At 36.6% G+C, this 18,996-nt stretch overlaps 1 protein-coding gene across 1 annotated transcript in view; it reads right to left on the reverse strand.

Moving 5' to 3' along the window:
* The window catches only part of si:ch211-264f5.6 (carcinoembryonic antigen-related cell adhesion molecule 5), a 42,519-nt gene extending 23,523 nt beyond the window's left edge, over positions 1-18,996 (reverse strand). The window contains exons 1-5 of the mRNA XM_056480099.1: positions 18,887-18,996; positions 18,649-18,702; positions 16,948-17,229; positions 15,968-16,249; positions 11,281-11,559 (exon numbers count right to left, since the gene is read on the reverse strand). Coding sequence (XP_056336074.1) covers positions 11,281-11,559; positions 15,968-16,249; positions 16,948-17,229; positions 18,649-18,702; positions 18,887-18,938 — 949 coding nt within the window. The 5' untranslated portion in view covers positions 18,939-18,996. The remainder of the gene's footprint in view (positions 1-11,280; positions 11,560-15,967; positions 16,250-16,947; positions 17,230-18,648; positions 18,703-18,886) is intronic.

Here is an 18,996-nt window from a genome sequence, read left to right on the forward strand (position 1 = left end):
GTGAGCATGTGCACACTGTAAAAAAAATGCTGTAAAATTTACAGTATTACTAGCAATTTTGGATGCTAGTAATACTGTAAAATTTACAGGTGCACTATAAATTAATTACAATTGTGGTGTAAAGCTACAGCTCAGTTTTAATTGTTAATTTACAGTGCAACTGTAAATTTAGCCAGAAACACTGTCAAAATTGCAATATTGTAAATTTTACAGCATTTTTTACAGTTCTTGCATAGGTAAGTAACTACAAGGTAAATTTTGAGTCATTTCGAACTTTAACAAGCTAGTAGACACTCTTGTGCTTTGATCAGTGCAGCAACAAATGGCAGCAAGCCATTGAAATGAATGGATATCATAGCGCAGTGCTTTCCACATCCAGTGTGAAAGTAGCTTCAAATGAACAGTGATTACAGCCGGAGGGAGAGTGAAACCAGTGTGCTGAACACCAATAGACATTGTGGCACAGCATAGCCTTTTTTTGGCTTTGTTGGTGGTGAACCAGTCAAGAGGTGTCACTGTTGCCAAAACAGCACCTTAGAACTATTGCAGGAACAAGTATACTACTTAGAAATTTCCTATCTGCACACTATTTGAGCAGACTTTGCTTTTCTAGTGAGGATGTGCACATAGTAAAAAAATTGCTGTAAAATTTACAGTATTACTAGCAATTTCAGTTGCCAGTAATACTGTAAAATTTACAAGTGCACTGTGAATTAACAATTACAATTGTGGTGTAAAGCTACAGCACAGTTGTAATTGTTAATTTACAATGCACCTGTAAATTTTGCCAGAAATACTGTCAAAATTGCAATACTGTAAATTTTACAGCATTTTTTACAGTTCCTGCATAGGTAAGTAACTACAGAGTAAAATTTTGAGTCATTTCGAACTTTAACGAGCTAGTAGACACTCTTGTGCTTTGATCAGTGCAGCAACAAATGTCAGCAAGCCATTGAAATGAATGGATTTCATAGCGCAGTGCTTTCCACATCCAGTGTGAAAGTAGCTTCAAATGAACAGTGATTACAGCCGGAAGGAGAGTGAAACCAGTGTGCTGAACACCAATAGACATTGTGGCACAGCATAGCCTTTTTTGGCTTTGTTGGTGGTGAACCAGTCAAGAGGTGTCACTGTTGCCAAAACAGCACCTTAGAACTATTGCAGGAACAAGTATACTACTTAGAAATTTCCTATCTGCACACTATTTGAGCAGACTTTGCTTTTCTAGTGAGGATGTGCACATAGTAAAAAAATTGCTGTAAAATTTACAGTATTACTAGCAATTTCAGTTGCCAGTAATACTGTAAAATTTACAAGTGCACTGTGAATTAACAATTACAATTGTGGTGTAAAGCTACAGCACAGTTGTAATTGTTAATTTACAGTGCACCTGTAAATTTTGCCAGAAATACTGTCAAAATTGCAATACTGTAAATTTTACAGCATTTTTTACAGCTCTTGCATAGGTAAGTAACCACAGAGTAAAATTTTGAGTCATTTCGAACTTTAACGAGCTAGTAGACACTCTTGTGCTTTGATCAGTGCAGCAACAAATGGCAGCAATCCATTGAAATGAATGGATTTCATAGCGCAGTGCTTTCCACATCCTGTGTGAAAGTAGCTTCAAATGAACAGTGATTACAGCCGGAGGGAGAGTGAAACCAGTATGCTGAACACCATTAGACATTGTGGCACAGCATAGCCTTTTTTGGCTTTGTTGGTGGTGAACCAGTCAAGAGGTGTCACTGTTGCCAAGACAGCACCTTAGAACTATTGCAGGAACAAGTATACTACTTAGAAATTTCTCATCTGCACACTATTTGAGCAGACTTTGCTTTTCTAGTGAGGATGTGCACATAGTAAAAAAATTGCTGTAAAATTTACAGTATTACTAGCAATTTCAGTTGCCAGTAATACTGTAAAATTTACAAGTGCACTGTAAATTAACAATTACAATTGTGGTGTAAAGCTACAGCACAGTTGTAATTGTTAATTGCACCTGTAAATTTTGCTAGTAATACTGTAAAAATTGCCAGTAATACCAAAAATTTACAAGCACACCGTAAAGTAATAATTACAATTGTACTGTAAAACTAAAGTACAATTGTAATTGTTAATTTACAGTGCACTTGTAAATTTTACAGTATTACTGACAACGAAAATTGCCAGTAATACTGTAAGTAACTACAGATTAGAATATTCAGTAATTTTGAACTGTAACAAGTTAATAGACGCTCTTGTGCTTTGGTCAAATGTCAAACAAATTGGTCAAACAAATGTCAGCAAGCCATTGAAATGAATGGATTTCATTGCGCAGTGCTTTCCGTGTCCAGTGTGAAAGCAGCTTCGAATGGACAGTGATTACAGCTGGTGGGAGAGTGAAACCAGCGCATTGAACACCACTGGGCACAGTATAGCATTTTTTTTGCTCATATTTTTGTCTGAAATCCAAAACTGCCATTTTCTGCTGATAATTCACAGTGCCTAAAATTTGGTGCATCCCTACAAACTCTTCCAGGCCTCAGCTATATCTACAGCATTTTAGGTTGAAGGTCTCGTGATGTGCTTTGAAATGTGCATTTTTTTTATTCAATGTTTGACGTGATCTGTAAAACAGAGAGGGCAGGACATAAAGTAGCTCCTCCCCTTTTAAAAAAGCATCCAATAGCGTTTTGTTTTATCACAGCTCTGCCAGTGAGAGTGGTTGAGCTCAAGCACATCAAATGAAAAGTGTCTTGAAGGGGGCGAGGCATGTTGGATACTAGAGAGAATTTGATTGGTTAAGATTTGATGAGAAACTGAAGTATGACGTAAAAAAAAAAACCGTTGATCCATTTAGGCGGAAGTGACAAACTGCAAGCTGTTTATATCAGTTTTATATCTTCTAAATTCAAATTTTGGCATGGTTTTGTACCACACTAGCTTATAGATATCCTTGACGACTAACATCTATAAAACGTTATTTTAACTTCGCTGGATCCTGGAGAATTGACTCATATTTCTTTTGGGAGACAAAAACTATTTGATGTTTGAAACTTTGAAGAATTTGACCTTTTTTACATTAACAAACAGCTAAATTACACACTATTTGAAAGGCACCATCTTAAAAACTGGTTTTAAACTGCATCTTCTGTATCTCAGTAGGCGATTGTTGGCTGATAAGCTGCAAAGTGGACCACAGTGATAATCTCTCAGAGCAGCTTCATTCACCACAGCACTTATGTTTTGACCATCGTCTTTCCTCTAGCTCTGTTTTCTTGTTTAAGCAGACATCATTACTGTGGAATGTACCAGTCTGAATCAGGCTCATGCATTAGCCGAATACCTGCCGCTCTATCATTCAGCACACCTTGTCTTCCTCCTCGCCATCTGTGTGTTTAGTTTCGAGAAAGACACTTGAAACTGATGAAAATGAACTCCCTTGTTTCAACTTCGACACATGGAAATGAATTCCGGTAACAGATCTCATTAGAGGTGTTTTTCCATGGATGGTTTGGAATTAAAATTTGACAAAAATCAAATGCATTTAAATCCATTATGGACACCATTTTAAAAACAAACCCTACATTAACAAATTCATTGGAGTGAAACCCTAGCCAAGAAGTACCTGCCCAAAATGCATGTGACGTCAGCCAGTTTGTATTCTGCTTTCTTTAGCATGCTGGTGTTTCACACACACAGAGAAACACCTCAGGGAGGAAGACACTGTTCTTTATAAATGCCACAGTATTTAAGACCACAGGCTCAAAAGCCATGTAAAATCAATCCCTCAACCAAAGGAAGCAAAACACGACTGAAATTTCTAGCCGTGTGCGCTAGCGCTAACGTTAGCCGAGGCAGACCTCAGAGCAAAGCAGAGGAACAGGTTCATCTTTTTAAAAACAACTTTCATGTCACAAAGCCATTTTGAATGCAGACAGACAAACAGCCATTGCATTATAATGCTCAGGATCCGTAGACATGAAGATTGCGCCATTACTTACTCGCCACACGTTCACTCAAAATTGCAGAATTGAACATCTCATTGTGACCTAAATTGATAGTTCTACCAAAATAAAATTCTACTTTATGAGCTTCTTTCTTTTGATGGATACAAAAAAAAGATCATTTGGAGAATATTTTAAAACCAAAACAGTTGATGGCAGCCATTTTAGCACTATAACTACTGTCAACTAACAACACTTCAAAAAATAATGTTTGCTGCATGTTCAAACTACTAATTTAGCGTAAAATGAGCTGAAACAAGACAATTATTCAGGTTCTTCAGGGACAACTTAATTGTTTTAAGTTCAATCTACTTAAATTAGTATTAACTAATAAGTTAACTTGGGGTGCTTTCACATCTGTAATTTGCTTCATTTGGTCCGGACTAAGGGCAAGAAATGATACATTGTAGCACTTTCTGCCGTCTTTGGGTTTTTTTCACACCACACTGATTGCTTTGGTCCAAACCAGTTGAAAAGAACCAAAATGCAGCCATGTGACAAAATGTACATCACTCATTGGCCAGATGTTGTTGAACGCATTTCCTAAACTGCTTTTCGATTGGTCAGAATTCACGTGTGGGAAAATGCCAATGGAACAAAATGACGCTTTTGACTATGGAGCTACGACTGCGTTGACTGATTGTATCCCTGCTCATAGTATACTATATAGTTTGAATACATCACTTTAGACAAGCTATACATTTCGAGAATGAAGTGTGGTTACGGCTGGAAATTATCGTTTTTATGCAGCGCAAACGGCGAAGGTGCAGCACACATCACTTCAGGAAGAGGTCTGAATTAATTTAGCTAAACTGCGACATGGTCATCTTTCGGAAATCAATTTAAAGACGAAATGCAACCATAACTTACGACTGGCTACATAATTCGCGATCTCCAGAAATGTATATAGGGCTATGTTTTCAGAATGTTGAAAAATACAAAGTGTGCAAACACATCATGTGTATTATTAGTTAGTTATTATAAGGTTTGGGTTAGATGACATTTAGAATAGATTACTGCTCTAGAAATAGATTTTGGTTTCTGTTGTTGTTCCATTACACTTCCATGCACTAATCTGCCAACACACAACATTGATTTCTGACAGTCAGAGTTGGAGCAAGAGTAAGCCGGACTGATTCAGTTTTAGTTTCGGTGTTTCTGGAGGGGGTTGGTCTTCCTCAATTGAAATTGCAGTGCTCGGATTCTCCCTGGGTTGTAATCACCAGCTCCCCACCCCCAACAGTATCATCACTGTATCTTTTTTCCCCCAAGCAACTAACCCTGCTGACAGTTAGGTTGACCAAAGTGTTTTTAGGCAGCTATAAAAGCCAGCACTCATTTAAAAAATAGTTTCAAACTGTTTCTTCCATTGAGAGTAAGACAAATATAGTGGCAATAGATCTGACAGTGTTTACCCCGCCAACATCCATTGTGATTGGAGAGCTGGTGAGTGAGCCATGGCTAAAAAGAGCCTCATCAACTTGCTGGTGTTTTATTTATTTATTATAATTTTTTTATTAGCATTTACACTGAAAACAACTGAAAGAAATATGCTCAGCTTAATTAAAAAAAACTGAAATGTCTTCACATACATTTTGTGGTTTAAATGGTTTAATCTTGGTCAAAATGGTTTAAATAAAAATATGTTCAGTATCCCTTTTTTCATTGCGCCCTTTCGAGCCCTGGGTCGTTACACACCAGTGATTTCCTAAAAACAGTTTTGAGAGAAAGAAAAGGGAAAGACATATCATTATAAATGTCAAAGTTGTAAACTTATTAAGTCTTTAAACTATAATAAAAGCAGTTTTTATATAATATACAAAATATAATAAGTCTCCTGAAGCCATATGACTGTTTTAGCAGAAACACAAATTTAAATTTAATGGGATAGTTCAGCCAAAAATGACTATTTACTCACTATTGACTTGGGATGTAACGATTGACCATGAGCCGGTTGAAAATCGATTTAAATATGTGACGATTCAAATTGGTAAAAATGTTGAACGAATCGCGATACATTTTTTTAAACAGTGGGGGCGCTGTGTTTACAGGCGCAAGCTCGCTTTAGTTTTAGTTTGTTTATATTAACGAGTCTTCCTTAGTTTATATCATTCTTTTTTTGGAATTTGTTTTTAAAACAGCCTCTTCACCTTAAATTTCGTTTAAATAATTTTGTTTAAAAAACCATGACTAAAACGTATTGTGAGATTAGTATCGCAAATCGTATTGAATCGTGAGTCAGGTGAATCGTTACATACTACTACTCATACTCAAGTGGTTCCAAATTGTTATGAGCTGCTTTATTCTACTAAACACATAAGAAGATATTTCAGACCCCTTCTGATCGCTGAATCCAATGCAAAATCAACAAAAAGTCATTATTTTTTTCTGTTCCTGCAAAATTAATAGTTTAAACACCAAAAAAAAGTCACAAATTTTTTTTTAATAATCTCATAAAACAACCAATTCTAAACCATATAATCAAATTATATTTATTTCAGTTTGCAATTTTTTTTGTTTTTACGTTATACATAGACGTTGCATACGCAGCGCATGTGATGTATTTGAGTGTCTATCAAAAAATGCGCCCTCACAATCCTAACTGTGCATTCACACCAAAAGTGGCAGGAGCATCAGAATTAGCTGGTAGTCATTCATTTTCAATAAGTGCCGGGCAGCAATAAGTGCCAGGAGCAGCGCAGCAAGTCTTTGCCAGTGTGGGCATCGAGAAGAGCTGAAATCAACTCAACTTGCTATGACGCAGTTCGCCGGCAAGCAATCGGAATGTAGAAGCCCACCACTTGAGAGGATTCCAGAGAACACAGTCCTGTGTACTTTGGTTCAGACCACAGGTGTTCCCAAGGGTTTGAATATTGCGGTGAGCGGATTTCCAATTACGATGTTTTCTTTCAGGGACAAAAAAGTTACGTGGATGAAGCATCAAGCGTGAGTGATTTACAATTGAAGTCAATGCAAAGACGCGATTAGACATCCTGTGGCACATATCAAGTGAATGACATGGTGCGAATTGGGCGTTTCGTGCGTTTGATGCATTTCAGACTGCAAAAGAAATTGAGAACAAACATCTAACAAATGGAGCAATGGAACAGACAGAAAAGCAAGCAGCTTACAACGATAAAGATGGGTCAAGGATGACGGCTGCTGGACGTGACTGAATTGAAAGACATTGTTTTTGCTTTACATGAATGGCTGGTTTTATAATGCGAGTCAAATCGATAAAGGATTTCACTAACCGATTAACTCTTTCTGTGCCAATGACGAGTTTTATGGCAATCCGTGTTTTAGGTGTATTACGGTAAGGGAAGACCTAACGCATGTCCTGAGTGAAATACATGATGTCAAAATGTTCCGCAAATTTCTGAGAATTTCCACCACAAAATGATTATAGTGATTATCGCAAAAATCACACAAAAAAACTGATGGTCTGATATTTTAAAGATATTGGCTTCCATAGCAGAAAAAAATAACCCTATGGAAATCAAAATATCCTTTCTTCAAAATGATCCTTTTTGTGTTCAGAAGGAAGAAGCTCAAAGAGGTTTGAAACAAATGAAGAAGTGAGTAAATGATCATTTTTAAGTCAAAATGTATTAATCCAATTGAATTTTTTGAATGAAACACTGTCAGCATAATAAGGAAACTAACAATGGTTGTGAGTTTACATTTCTACCTGTTTTACCACCTCAAGTAATTTCATTATATAGAGATAGTAGACGCCTCAGTTCCCACTCATTGTAACCGGAAAAAGAGCAACCAGCAGAAAATCAGCTTTTTTTGCCTTCCACGGAACCAAAAAAGTAACACGGAAATAAAATAACCCAGTAAACAATGACTGAATAAACTAGCAATTCAACATCTAACTCAGAAATCTAACTTTCTTGTAGTTTCTCCTTCATTGTCCTTCTAAGCTGAGTATGTTTGCTCAACTTCCCAGAGTTCTATGACTGTTTTGAATCCTTATCTCACTTGTTGGCATTGAAGTCACCATGGCAGAGCATGTCTATCTGTGTGCTGCTCCACTGCTAATCCAAAGATTTCAATAGATGTCTTAACTCACTTAAAAACACAATGGTATATATACAGCATATGGTATACCTATATAATGGTATACCTATACAGCACCATGCATTCATAGAAATACCACCTCTTAAAGGGATAGTTCACCCAAAATCACCCACAAGTCATCCAAGATGTACAGTAGGTGACTTTTTTGCTTTAGTAAAACATTAAAGAAGATTTTTAGCTGAATCCAAAATCCCTGGTGATTCATATAATGGCAGTGAATGGTGATGGGGTTTTAAAGGGGACCTATTGTGCCCATTTTTACAAGATCTAAAATAAGTCTGTGATGTCCCTAGAGTGTGTATGTGAAGCTTCAGCTCAAAAAACCACACAAATAATGTTTTATAATACTTTAAAACTACCCTTTTTAGGTTTTGATTCAAACTGTGCCGTTTTGGTGACTGTCGCTTTAAATTTAAATGAGATTGTGCTCTTTTTAAAAGAAGGCGGAGCACTATGTGTTAGCATAGTGGCAGATTCAAAAACAAGACTGACGTTCTATACTAATGAAGGAGGGATAGTCACTAGTTGGCGGAGCTTTGCCCCTCTGATGACACGTACAAAGGGAGAATGTCAATCAAAGTGTTTCTGCTGGTTATATTTCTGTTGCCACAGAACTTTTTTGCGAAATATGTCCACTTTAAGGTATATGCATACAAATAAATAACAAACAATAACAAATTTTCTTCAATGTTCTACCGAAGAAAAAAAAAGTTTTTTTTTTTTTTTTTGCGTGAGCCCTTTTAGATCTCTTTTAGATTTTTCGTAGCGTATTCTTTTTCTGAAGTAATATTGTTACACACTTTTAAATGCTGATAAAATAATAGAGCCTAGAATTAAAGCTTGAAATATTTTAAACATTCTCTACAATCATTTGATTTTCTGCAAATTTAGTAAGAGGTAGTATTTATTTTATAGTACATAAAACTTAAATTTGTCAACAAATCAACCAATTGTTAAATATCACTCACAGACAAAATTACATAAAAACACCTTGTATGATCAGTGATTCCTTAAAAAAAACTGGGGAGAAAATTCTGATTTGTGTATTCAATAATATATACAATCTTTTATTTTTAGAGCGTACAGTCTGATTAGCATTTACGCAAACTGCTGTAATAGAGTTGTATAGTTATATTGTATAGCAAAAAAAAAATTTATTTATCAACAAATGAATCGATTTTTAAATATCACCCAAAGTCAAAATTACACCTTTTTTTATAATCAGTGATTTTTTTTTTTTTTTGGAGAAATAGTTTTGATTCGTGTATTCAACAGTATATATAAAGCCCTATCCTACACCCAGCGCAATAAGGTGCAAGATGTGTTTGGCACGATTTGTTGCTATTTTCAGACTAGAGCAACAATAATTTTCATGTTTTGCGCCATGTTGTTTAAATAGCAAATTCATGTGCGCTACTTTGTGGACTCATGGGCGTGCCAGTCTATAAAGGTGTGTTAAGGTTAGAAATAGAGCGTGCCATTAACCAGCTGAAAGCTGCTCTGAAGTCCAGTGTAGAGTGTATTAGTTATGCACCTATGCAGGTCCAAACGCTTTCCTTAATACACACATGATGTACAGCAATACACAAATACCTTAACATATGAAAGAAATTAAAGGAGTAAAATCTTACAAAAAATATATTTTTCTACATAAATATAAAAACCACTGCCTCCATGCCTTTTTCATCTCAAGGGACTTTTTTCAGTTTGTGCATGACAATTTGCATTTGTCTAATGTTATTATTATTAGCAGTTTTATTTGTTATATGCATATTTATATTTGTTTAAAAAAAACAAGTTTAGATTTGTCAACCTGTATGGTTTTGGAGACTTACCATATGGGGCATAAGAATAGAATCTGTGTTTGAATATAACTTGTTTGATCAGACTTTGTTATTAATGTTCGTTTATTCATTTGCTGGAAATAAGAGCTGAATTTAAAAGTATTTTTGAAACAAATCTGTGCACTTAACAAACAAAAATAAATATGTGGGCTTAAGGATGTCTTCAGTGGAGTGAGTTTCCACTGTCTCCTTACTCCACGAAAGTAAAGGAGTAAAGTAAAGGAGTAAAGTAAAGAAAAAGTAAAGAGGCTGAATGGAGGAGGCTCATTCTTTATCCTCGCGCTGCAAATGGTCTGTTTAACTGTTTACTCGCTAGTGAAGCATTCAGTTTTTCCACTTACAAAGTCTGCCATTTAAGTGAAGTTTATTTATAAACAAGTTTCCAGAGGATCACATGCTTATGATTGCTTGGAGCCGGCCCTGCATTATTCAATTTATGACTCACCAATCAGACGATTCCTAAGCCACTATGAATACCCTAAGTTCCATATGACAGCCATCTTCATTTTGAAGAATCCCCCCTTCCACCCCTACTCCTCCTCCTTTCCTAGATGGGTGGCACGGTGGCCCAGTGGTTAGCACTGTTGCCTCAAAGCAAGAACGTCACTGGTTCTAGTCCTTACCAAGCCAGCCGACGTTTCTGTGCGGAGTTAACACAATCTCCCCGTGCTCACGTGGGTCACCCCCGGGTTCCCTGGTTTCCTCCCACGGTCCAAAAACATGCAACTTAAATTAATTGACTAATCCAAATCGGCACCAAAGACATGATCCTAGTAAGTAGTTATCTCTTAAGAGCAATCACTATGTGTTCATTAGCTACTACAGCAGGGGAGTTCTCGAGATCTACCTGAGCTCAAACTCCCCTCTCGCCTTGCAAACAAGAGGGAGCCCTGGGTTCGAGGATCTTATGAGCTCAGGGCTCTCTCCCGGGACAGCATGCCAAACAAGCTTTATAATCAGTCATCAGCCAAGTGTAAACTCTTTAAATAGCAAATGCGCCATGGCGGGATGCAACTGACTCTTAAAGGGAATGGAAGATAAGTCTCTGATTGGTTTAATGCATGTTATGCTCAAAACACATCCATAACTCATTAGGAGGATAAGCACAGCCCTGTTAGGCCATGCGCCAGGGTGCAAAGCGTATTTTTCCATCCTTAAAATAGCAAAAGTGGATTCGGACACGCCATTAATGCTTTTACGCCATGAGCTTTAGACTTTGCGCCTAGACTGTTAAAATAGAGTCTATAATTTTAACATAGTCTGAATTTGCATTTCCTCAAACTGCTGTAAGACAGTGGTATAGCACAACAGAAACAGTGTACACTTGTTGGAACTTCTGTTTGTGTGTATGATTTCAGACTTACCTACAACCGTCACAAATGCAACCTGCGAGGCAATGTAGCGTTTGGTCTTTGCATTGTAGGCTACACAGGTATAGTTTCCACTATTTTTTTCCTCTAAGCTGTTGAGAGTGAAGTTGGCTGGGGAAGACATGGCGTTCAGGGGCAGATTCACTCCATTAAACATCCACTGGATCGAAGCAGGAGGGTTTGAATCAGCGGCACAACTGAGTGTTAAACTAGATCCTTTCTTGAGGTATGAATCTGTTGGAAACTGATTCATGAGGATGTTCTCAGGGCCATCTAGACACAGAGGGGAAAAAAGACGATGAAAAGAAGGTCCAGCAGAAAATGGTGAAGAAAAACATTTAGGAACTGTTTTAGTAAATCACAAACATTGTTAATTCACATTTTTTAGATGTTTACAACATTTCTGTCTAGTTCTCGAATCTGATTGGCTGATAGTCGTGTGATTTTCTGCAAAAAGCAGCACTCGTGCAGCCTCCTCACCCTTCTGTATTACTCCGCCCACGTAGAGTGACAGCAGATCAATAGACTGTACAATACACTAACAACAGTTTGACAAATATTGCAGCTGTTGGACAACATAATGTACTTTTGAGGCTTTTTCCATTGAGAATGTAGCCGTTTAGATTGCAACTATGCAGTTTATTTATAAGGATAGTGCCTTTTTTAAATATTCATAATTGATTCAGTGTTGGGGCCAGCCTGTCATACAAAGCAGATCAAAGACAGTTGACGTTCCGCCACAAGAGAGTGAATAATAAGTCCTTATAGGAGAAAAACAGCTTTTTCTCAGCATAAGTTTCAAACTACAGCTGAACAAAGGTGAGTGACATTTTAAGTCGATCTCTCTCTTTTGTATGTTGTAGTGCTGTATTTATACCATAGTAATCTCGTAGTGTTTGCTTTGCTTTGGCTTTTTCGGGGTTAATTATTGTGAAATCCGGACTGCAACAGAAAAATACTAAGAAATCTCTGTAGACTGATGACATTTTATGCCGTTCAGCCTTATAATCTTAAAATGTGAGCAAAATCACCTGTTTAGTAATCATTTTAGACATTACGCTAGAGAATCATTCAAATAATAGCTCTAAAGTGACGTTGGTGAAGTAGTTTTCTGCTGTTCTGACGTCAGCTGCAGATGAAAGTAGAAGAAAGTAGTTCCTCGTATGAATGATTTTTAGACTCTCAGTGTTTGATTTGCATTTTATATACACAATTATGCCGTCAAACTGTTGTATAAATGCAATATCACACTTGTAGCTGTGTGTTATGGCTGTATATTGTCATAGTCGGACACTTACGGTGAATTCACACGGGGCTTGAGTGTCAACGCTTGACAGAGGGCAGGTCTGAAGTTGGGGCTGACGCGATCATCATAGCAACATCAGCCAATAAAATTAGTCAGCAATTGACTACTGTCTGAGCTGGTGTATTTGCATTCAGTGATCTGATTGGCTGACGCTTTCGTCGGTGCTTGAAAAGTTGAGAAAGTCCCAACTTTTGCAGCGAGCAACACCACTGAAGCAGTGCCGACGGATCCACAATGCAGTTCGGCAACGCCTGACGTCACCCATTCAAAGTGAATAGGAAGCGTTGATGCTGACGCCCCGTGTCAATAGGGTGTAAGCCAACACACGCCTCCCACCAGTGCCAATATACAGCCATATCGCACTACTGTTTGTGCAATATTTCTCATATATATGTGCCATGTTGTTAAAAACACTATTAGGACACATATATTTCATTAACAAGTGAACATTTTTGCATTGTTTAGGCCAAATTCATTCTTCCGGTTTTGAAGCAACGTCACAGCGATGAGGTCATTGTGTGAATTACTCTACTTAGTATAGTAAGTAGTATTTATAGTATTTTCTTTTAAGGTATGTTAGCATCATATGTTTTATTTACACTACAACTTATACAAATGATGTTTTCTGGATTTAAAAATAATGCATTTTCTTTTTTAAAGGGATAGGTCACCCAAATTTGAAAACTGTATCATTATTTACTCACCCTTTACTTGCCAAAACCTTTTCAACCTTCTTTAGAAAAGAAGATATTTTGAAGAAAGCTGAAAACCATTGACTTTCATAGTATTTGTTTGGAAGTCAATGGTTACCGCTTTTCAGCTTTATTCAAAACATGTTTAGTGTTGTTTAGCAGAATAAAGCTTTAGAACCACTTGAGGAAGAGTAAATAGTGAGTACATCTTTATTTTTGGGTGAACTACCCCTTTATGAAACGCATTTCTAGTTTCTACAATAAAAGCTCTGCTAAAACATGCCACACTAATTTACATCCTCCACCTTATCATACTACTGCTAATATTATCTTCAAATGAGGAGGAAGTGTTTTTAATATCAGGATGTGGTTATATAGTAACTGATGAACTGCATTTTAACCCAAAGATGCTTCTAAAAAAAGCAATGATACAGTAGTTTGAGACTCAAGAGACTGTGCTGCAATGTGTTTACGCTCTGTCTTTCAGTATGGTTTGATCTGTCTGGAACGTAAAAGCACACACAAACACTATTTGAAGACATCTGAAATTCATAGGCTCAACCATATTTAATCTAATCTCGGTCTCAATTTTGTTTTTCTTCCTGCACCTGCACCTGAACCTGTCTGAACTAGAAAGTGGCTTGTGATCTGTGCTGTCATGTGTACTTTCTAGTGTGCACCATCTGCAGAGACAAAGACTGCTGACAGTAAAAACTATTTCAACTTACCTCCAGGAGGTTAAGTACTAGTGCATTGGTAGATTTACTACAACTATTTGTATGCGTACACTACAGCTTTGTTGTAAAATCAAGTTCACAAAGAAACTACATTTTTAAAGGTGCTTAATGTAAGTTTTCGACTCTTTTAAAGCATAAAAATATCATAACATGTTTGCAGATATTAACGAAACATGCTAAGTGAACATTCTTGTTTATCTGAAAAACAATGCTGAAGTCAGAGATTCTGCCTTGAAAATGTGCTTTCTGTGCTGGAACGACTGTCTTTGTTTTGGTTCCTTTAACCCGCCCAATGCCAGTTTTTCCAACTATACTTCAGCACCACAGGTTGCCTTGGTGGACAATAGCATATTTCATTCATTCATTCATTCATTCATTCATTCATTCATTCAGTCATTCATTTATTCATTCATTTATTCATTCATTCAGAAAGGCTCTCAAAGCATGCGTCTTTGACCGAAATGCGACCTTCGGTGAACAGTAGCAGCTTGCAAAATTGTACGCAGATTCAGAGTTTTACATGAGTTGGTTATTAATTAACAAATAATGTAAATATTACAAATGTAAACATTAGATAAGCAGGTTACACTGTAACCCTGTGTCACACAAATGATATTTCCAATCAAATTGGACCACAATGTCACTTTTTTTAACTGCAAAGCTATTGTATGGCTTCTAAATAAATGAAAAGGAAAACTATCAATGTAAAAAATGCAATCTTTTGAAAGTAGGCTTCAACGTGCAACTTTGTGAAACAAATACAGTAACACGTCCTTGTGTAAACTACAAAAAGCGAGTTTGCAAATATGTGTATGTATATTTTTGGGTTTAGACTAATAACGTGTTTCGGACAACCAAACCCACAAGGGCTACTAAAGGACTGCAGATTACAGTTGATATTTCTTAATAAAGTAGCCAATAACTGTCCTGGAATGCATTCTCATGTAGCCAAGAGACATCAAAGTCCTCTGCATTTAAAAAAGTGAGGGAAAAACCGACAGTTTTGCAAGGGATGATAATTTACTCATTATTTAAGCAGGTCGCACACCAGATGCGCCGCAACACGGCACACACATGACAGAGTATCACACACCAGACACACACATTCGCTTGTTATTTAAAATGAAACTGTTCAGATGGTGCTCTGTGGCGTGGCAAAAATATGAACCTTAGTCATAGGTGTGCGTACACTGATAGAGATCTATGTTTAGAAATCTAAAATGCATGGTGCTGCATGGCACGACGCGGTGGATCTAGTGTGCGGCCCCCTTTACTCATCCTCAAGTGGTTCCAAACCTTTGTGAGTTTTCTTATTCTATTAAACCAGAAAGAAGATGTTTTGGAAAATGTTAGAAACTTGTAACCACTGACTTCCATAGTAGGGGGGAAGAATACTACTATGAAAGTCAATGGTTACAGGTTTTCAACATGTTTCAAAATAACTTATTTTGCGTTTAACATAATAAAACAATTGAAGGATGAGCAAATTAAAAAATTTAGTGTGATTTATTCAATTAATTATACTATACACTGTAAAAATGCTGGGGTCCACACAATCCCTTCATGTTGTCCCAACACAAATCGATTAACTCAACTTAATTGATTTTACAAATTTAAGTGGATTGAACATAAAACAATTAAGCTGTCCTAAAAAACAAGAATAGTGTTGATTAAGCTCATTTTAAATAAGGCCAAAATATTTTTGAGTGTAGTCATGTACTGTAAACATACTGATAGTATATTGCGTGTTCAGTATTTTCATTAAACCATTTTATAGCTTGAAAGACATGATGATTGAGATTGAGATTTCTTGTTGCATGTAATTAAAAAAATGACATAATTAGCATTTAGAATGCCATGAGGGTGAGCAAACCGCTGAACTGCTCTTTTAAGGCATTGTATTCATATCTCAGACTAAGCACATGTGGGTGTGTTCAGATACGTACAGCTCACGGTGAGATTGAACGGCGCGCTCTTTCCAGACTCCAGTGCGTTCTCTGCTATGCAGAAAATGGGTCCTAGAAGATCTGTACGACGGACTTCGGAAATCTTTAGCTCATTGCCGGCAGTGTTAAGCTGCATGCGTGTGCCATCCACCACTAAAGGAACCGAACCATTTATCCACTTGTATGTAAAGGAGCCTTTAGCAGAGCAGGTAAGAAGCACAGTGCTGTTGAACTCCACAGGTTCAGAGACATCTGACGATATCTTAACATCGGTTACAGGCTCTGGAGAGAAAAAGAAAGAACAATGGATTGTGTTGCTTACATTTGAACAGGGAGTACACCCTCAGAGGTGAAATGTCTTGCTCATGGCCATAAAAGCTACAGGTCAGGACTTGCTTCTTGAGGATTCAATCAACAACCTTAGGATAGCCAACTCTTGAGATCTAACATCAAACGCTTGCTTTCCAGTCACTGAATGAATGTCTATGCAGTGAGTTATACTGCAGTCAGAATTCACTAACTGAGTCACCAGCACTATCTACTTGGGTTGATTCAATCAGATATTTCATCGTTCTCAAATTTAACTCCATATTATAATGTACATATAGACCATTACTGCCATGAATGGTAAATAGCAGCTCAATAATGCTTTTAAATGGATAGTTTACCCCAAAATGAAAATGTACATACTATTTACTTATCTTCCAAGTGATTCCAAACCTATTCTATAAAGATATTTCGAAGAAAGCTGAAAATCTGTAACCATTGACTTCCATAGTGTATGTTTCTCCTATTATGGAAGTTAATGGTTACAGGTTTTCAGCTTTCTTCAAAATGTCTTCTTTTGTGTTTTAACTCATAAAGGTTTGGATCAAGTAAAATGATGACAGAATTTTCATTTTTAGGAGAACAATTTTTTTAAGAAGTTTGTTCGAGACTTCACTATCCAGTAACTAATGCACTTTACATTCAATACTTACCAAGAACCTCAAGATAAATCTGTCCCGTCTCCTGCTTTGCACTGGTAGTGACTATAGTGAGAATATATTCCCCTGTGTCCCCCTTGACTAGCGGCCCAAGCTGAAGCTGAAACGTTGTCTTGTTGCAGCTGATTCTGTTGACGTACGCCGGGTCAACATTTACATTGTTCGCTGAGGGAACGATTGTGACCATCCCGATTGGCTGACCTTTGTTGAAGGTCCATGTTACGGTTAGAATGTCAGCCGTCGAGGTGATTGTTGTTTTGAAGGTCACGTTTTTACCTGTTTTAAAGAAAAGGTAACTTAATTAAAGATCTTAGGAATGTATACAAACATTTCAGTCATTCAACAACATCTAAATGAGTGAATGACAATGCAAACTTCTATTTAACACACAAAAATATGGTCAAATGACAACAACTTGGCGTGAATATCCAGTCGTTCCAATGCTCTTAGCAATGCATATTACTTTACAACAATTAAGTTTTGAATTAAAGTAGGAAGTTTACAAAAATCTTCATGGAACTTGACCTTTACTTAATATTCAATGATTTTAGCAAAGAAAAACTATACTTTTGAGCCATATAATTTTTTTTTTGGCCAATAGACCAGTGGAACATAAGACTCAAGGGTCACACGCCTACTCGAGCGCACACACACTCTCAAAATACAAAGACTTCAAACACAAAATAGCCAATAACATTGGTTTTAAACTACGGCTACCAGATAAGCAACATTTCTCAAGCTTTCCAGACACCATTACTTTAAGCCCTACAGAAATATCAACAATATTTTACATTCTCAATAAGGAAACACACATTCTATTCATTTACAGGTGAATATTAGTAGCTTGATTCTAAAGCAAAGTATAATCCTTTCTTCTACTTTATTTTTTCCAAAATTTCCATTGATGTTTTGGTTTGGTAGGCAATATATACAGTATATATTGTAATACAGCTGAGATATCGCTATTTAAAGAAAAATCTAAATTCACAGGGTTAAATAAATATCTAAATATTCAGAAAATTACATTGTTCCAATCATGCTCTTGGCAATGTATATTACTAAACAAGAATTGGATTTTGAGGTAGGAAGTTTACAAAAATCTTCACGGAACTTGACCTTTACTTAATATTCTAATGATTTTAGCAAAGAAAATCTATAATTTTGAACCTTATAATTTTTTTTTTGGCCAATATATCAGTGGAACACAAGGGTCACACACCCACTTGAGCGCGCACACACACTTTCAAAATACAAACACTTTCAAATACATATTTAAAAATAGCCAATAACATTGGTTTTAAACCACAACTAACTAAAGACAACCAACATTTCTCAAGCTCTCCAGACACCATTACTTAAGCCCTATACAAAAATATCAACATTATTTAAGATTTTTAATAAGGAAACATATATTCAATTGGTTTACTAATATTAGTAGCCTACTTCAAAGCAAAGTTTAATTCTGTCTTCCTTCAATTTCATTTCCAAGATCCCTTCACCCTAGAACCCACACCTAAACTACCACAACAATCTTGCTATCGATAAATGTTAGCCTAATTAGTAGCTGAGAGAAAACATTTAATAATGTTACCAAATATTGATATCAGAGTCATGAGATAACATTAACAAACTCTTAAACTAAAGCACATTGGAATCATTTGCATAATATGTCAACACTTCCATACACCCACTTACCTACAACGCCATTGATTTTGTCGGCTGCAAGCGGACTGCTCTCGGAACACCATCCTGGAAGAAGGCACGATATTGAGTCAGGTGAACATAAGGATGAATTTAAACGACTCGTTCTATATTCTAATGTATACTACTATTAATAGGCCAGTCTTAAATGAGAGTTGAGCTTTTAAAACATAAAAATAAAAGACGAAAGGCGTCAAGCATCGCGTTTGTCTCTAATTTTATTTAAACTTACCCAGAGCGGCCAGAATGATAAGCAAAGGCAGCTTAAAGGTATAGAAATCCATATGGAGAGCTGTGAGTCCCTGGAGCGACAGAGAGGAATGTGAGACTTTTCTGTAAGAA

The sequence above is a fragment of the Danio aesculapii genome, chromosome 19 (assembly GCF_903798145.1).
Source record: "Danio aesculapii chromosome 19, fDanAes4.1, whole genome shotgun sequence".
NCBI lineage: Eukaryota > Metazoa > Chordata > Actinopteri > Cypriniformes > Danionidae > Danio > Danio aesculapii.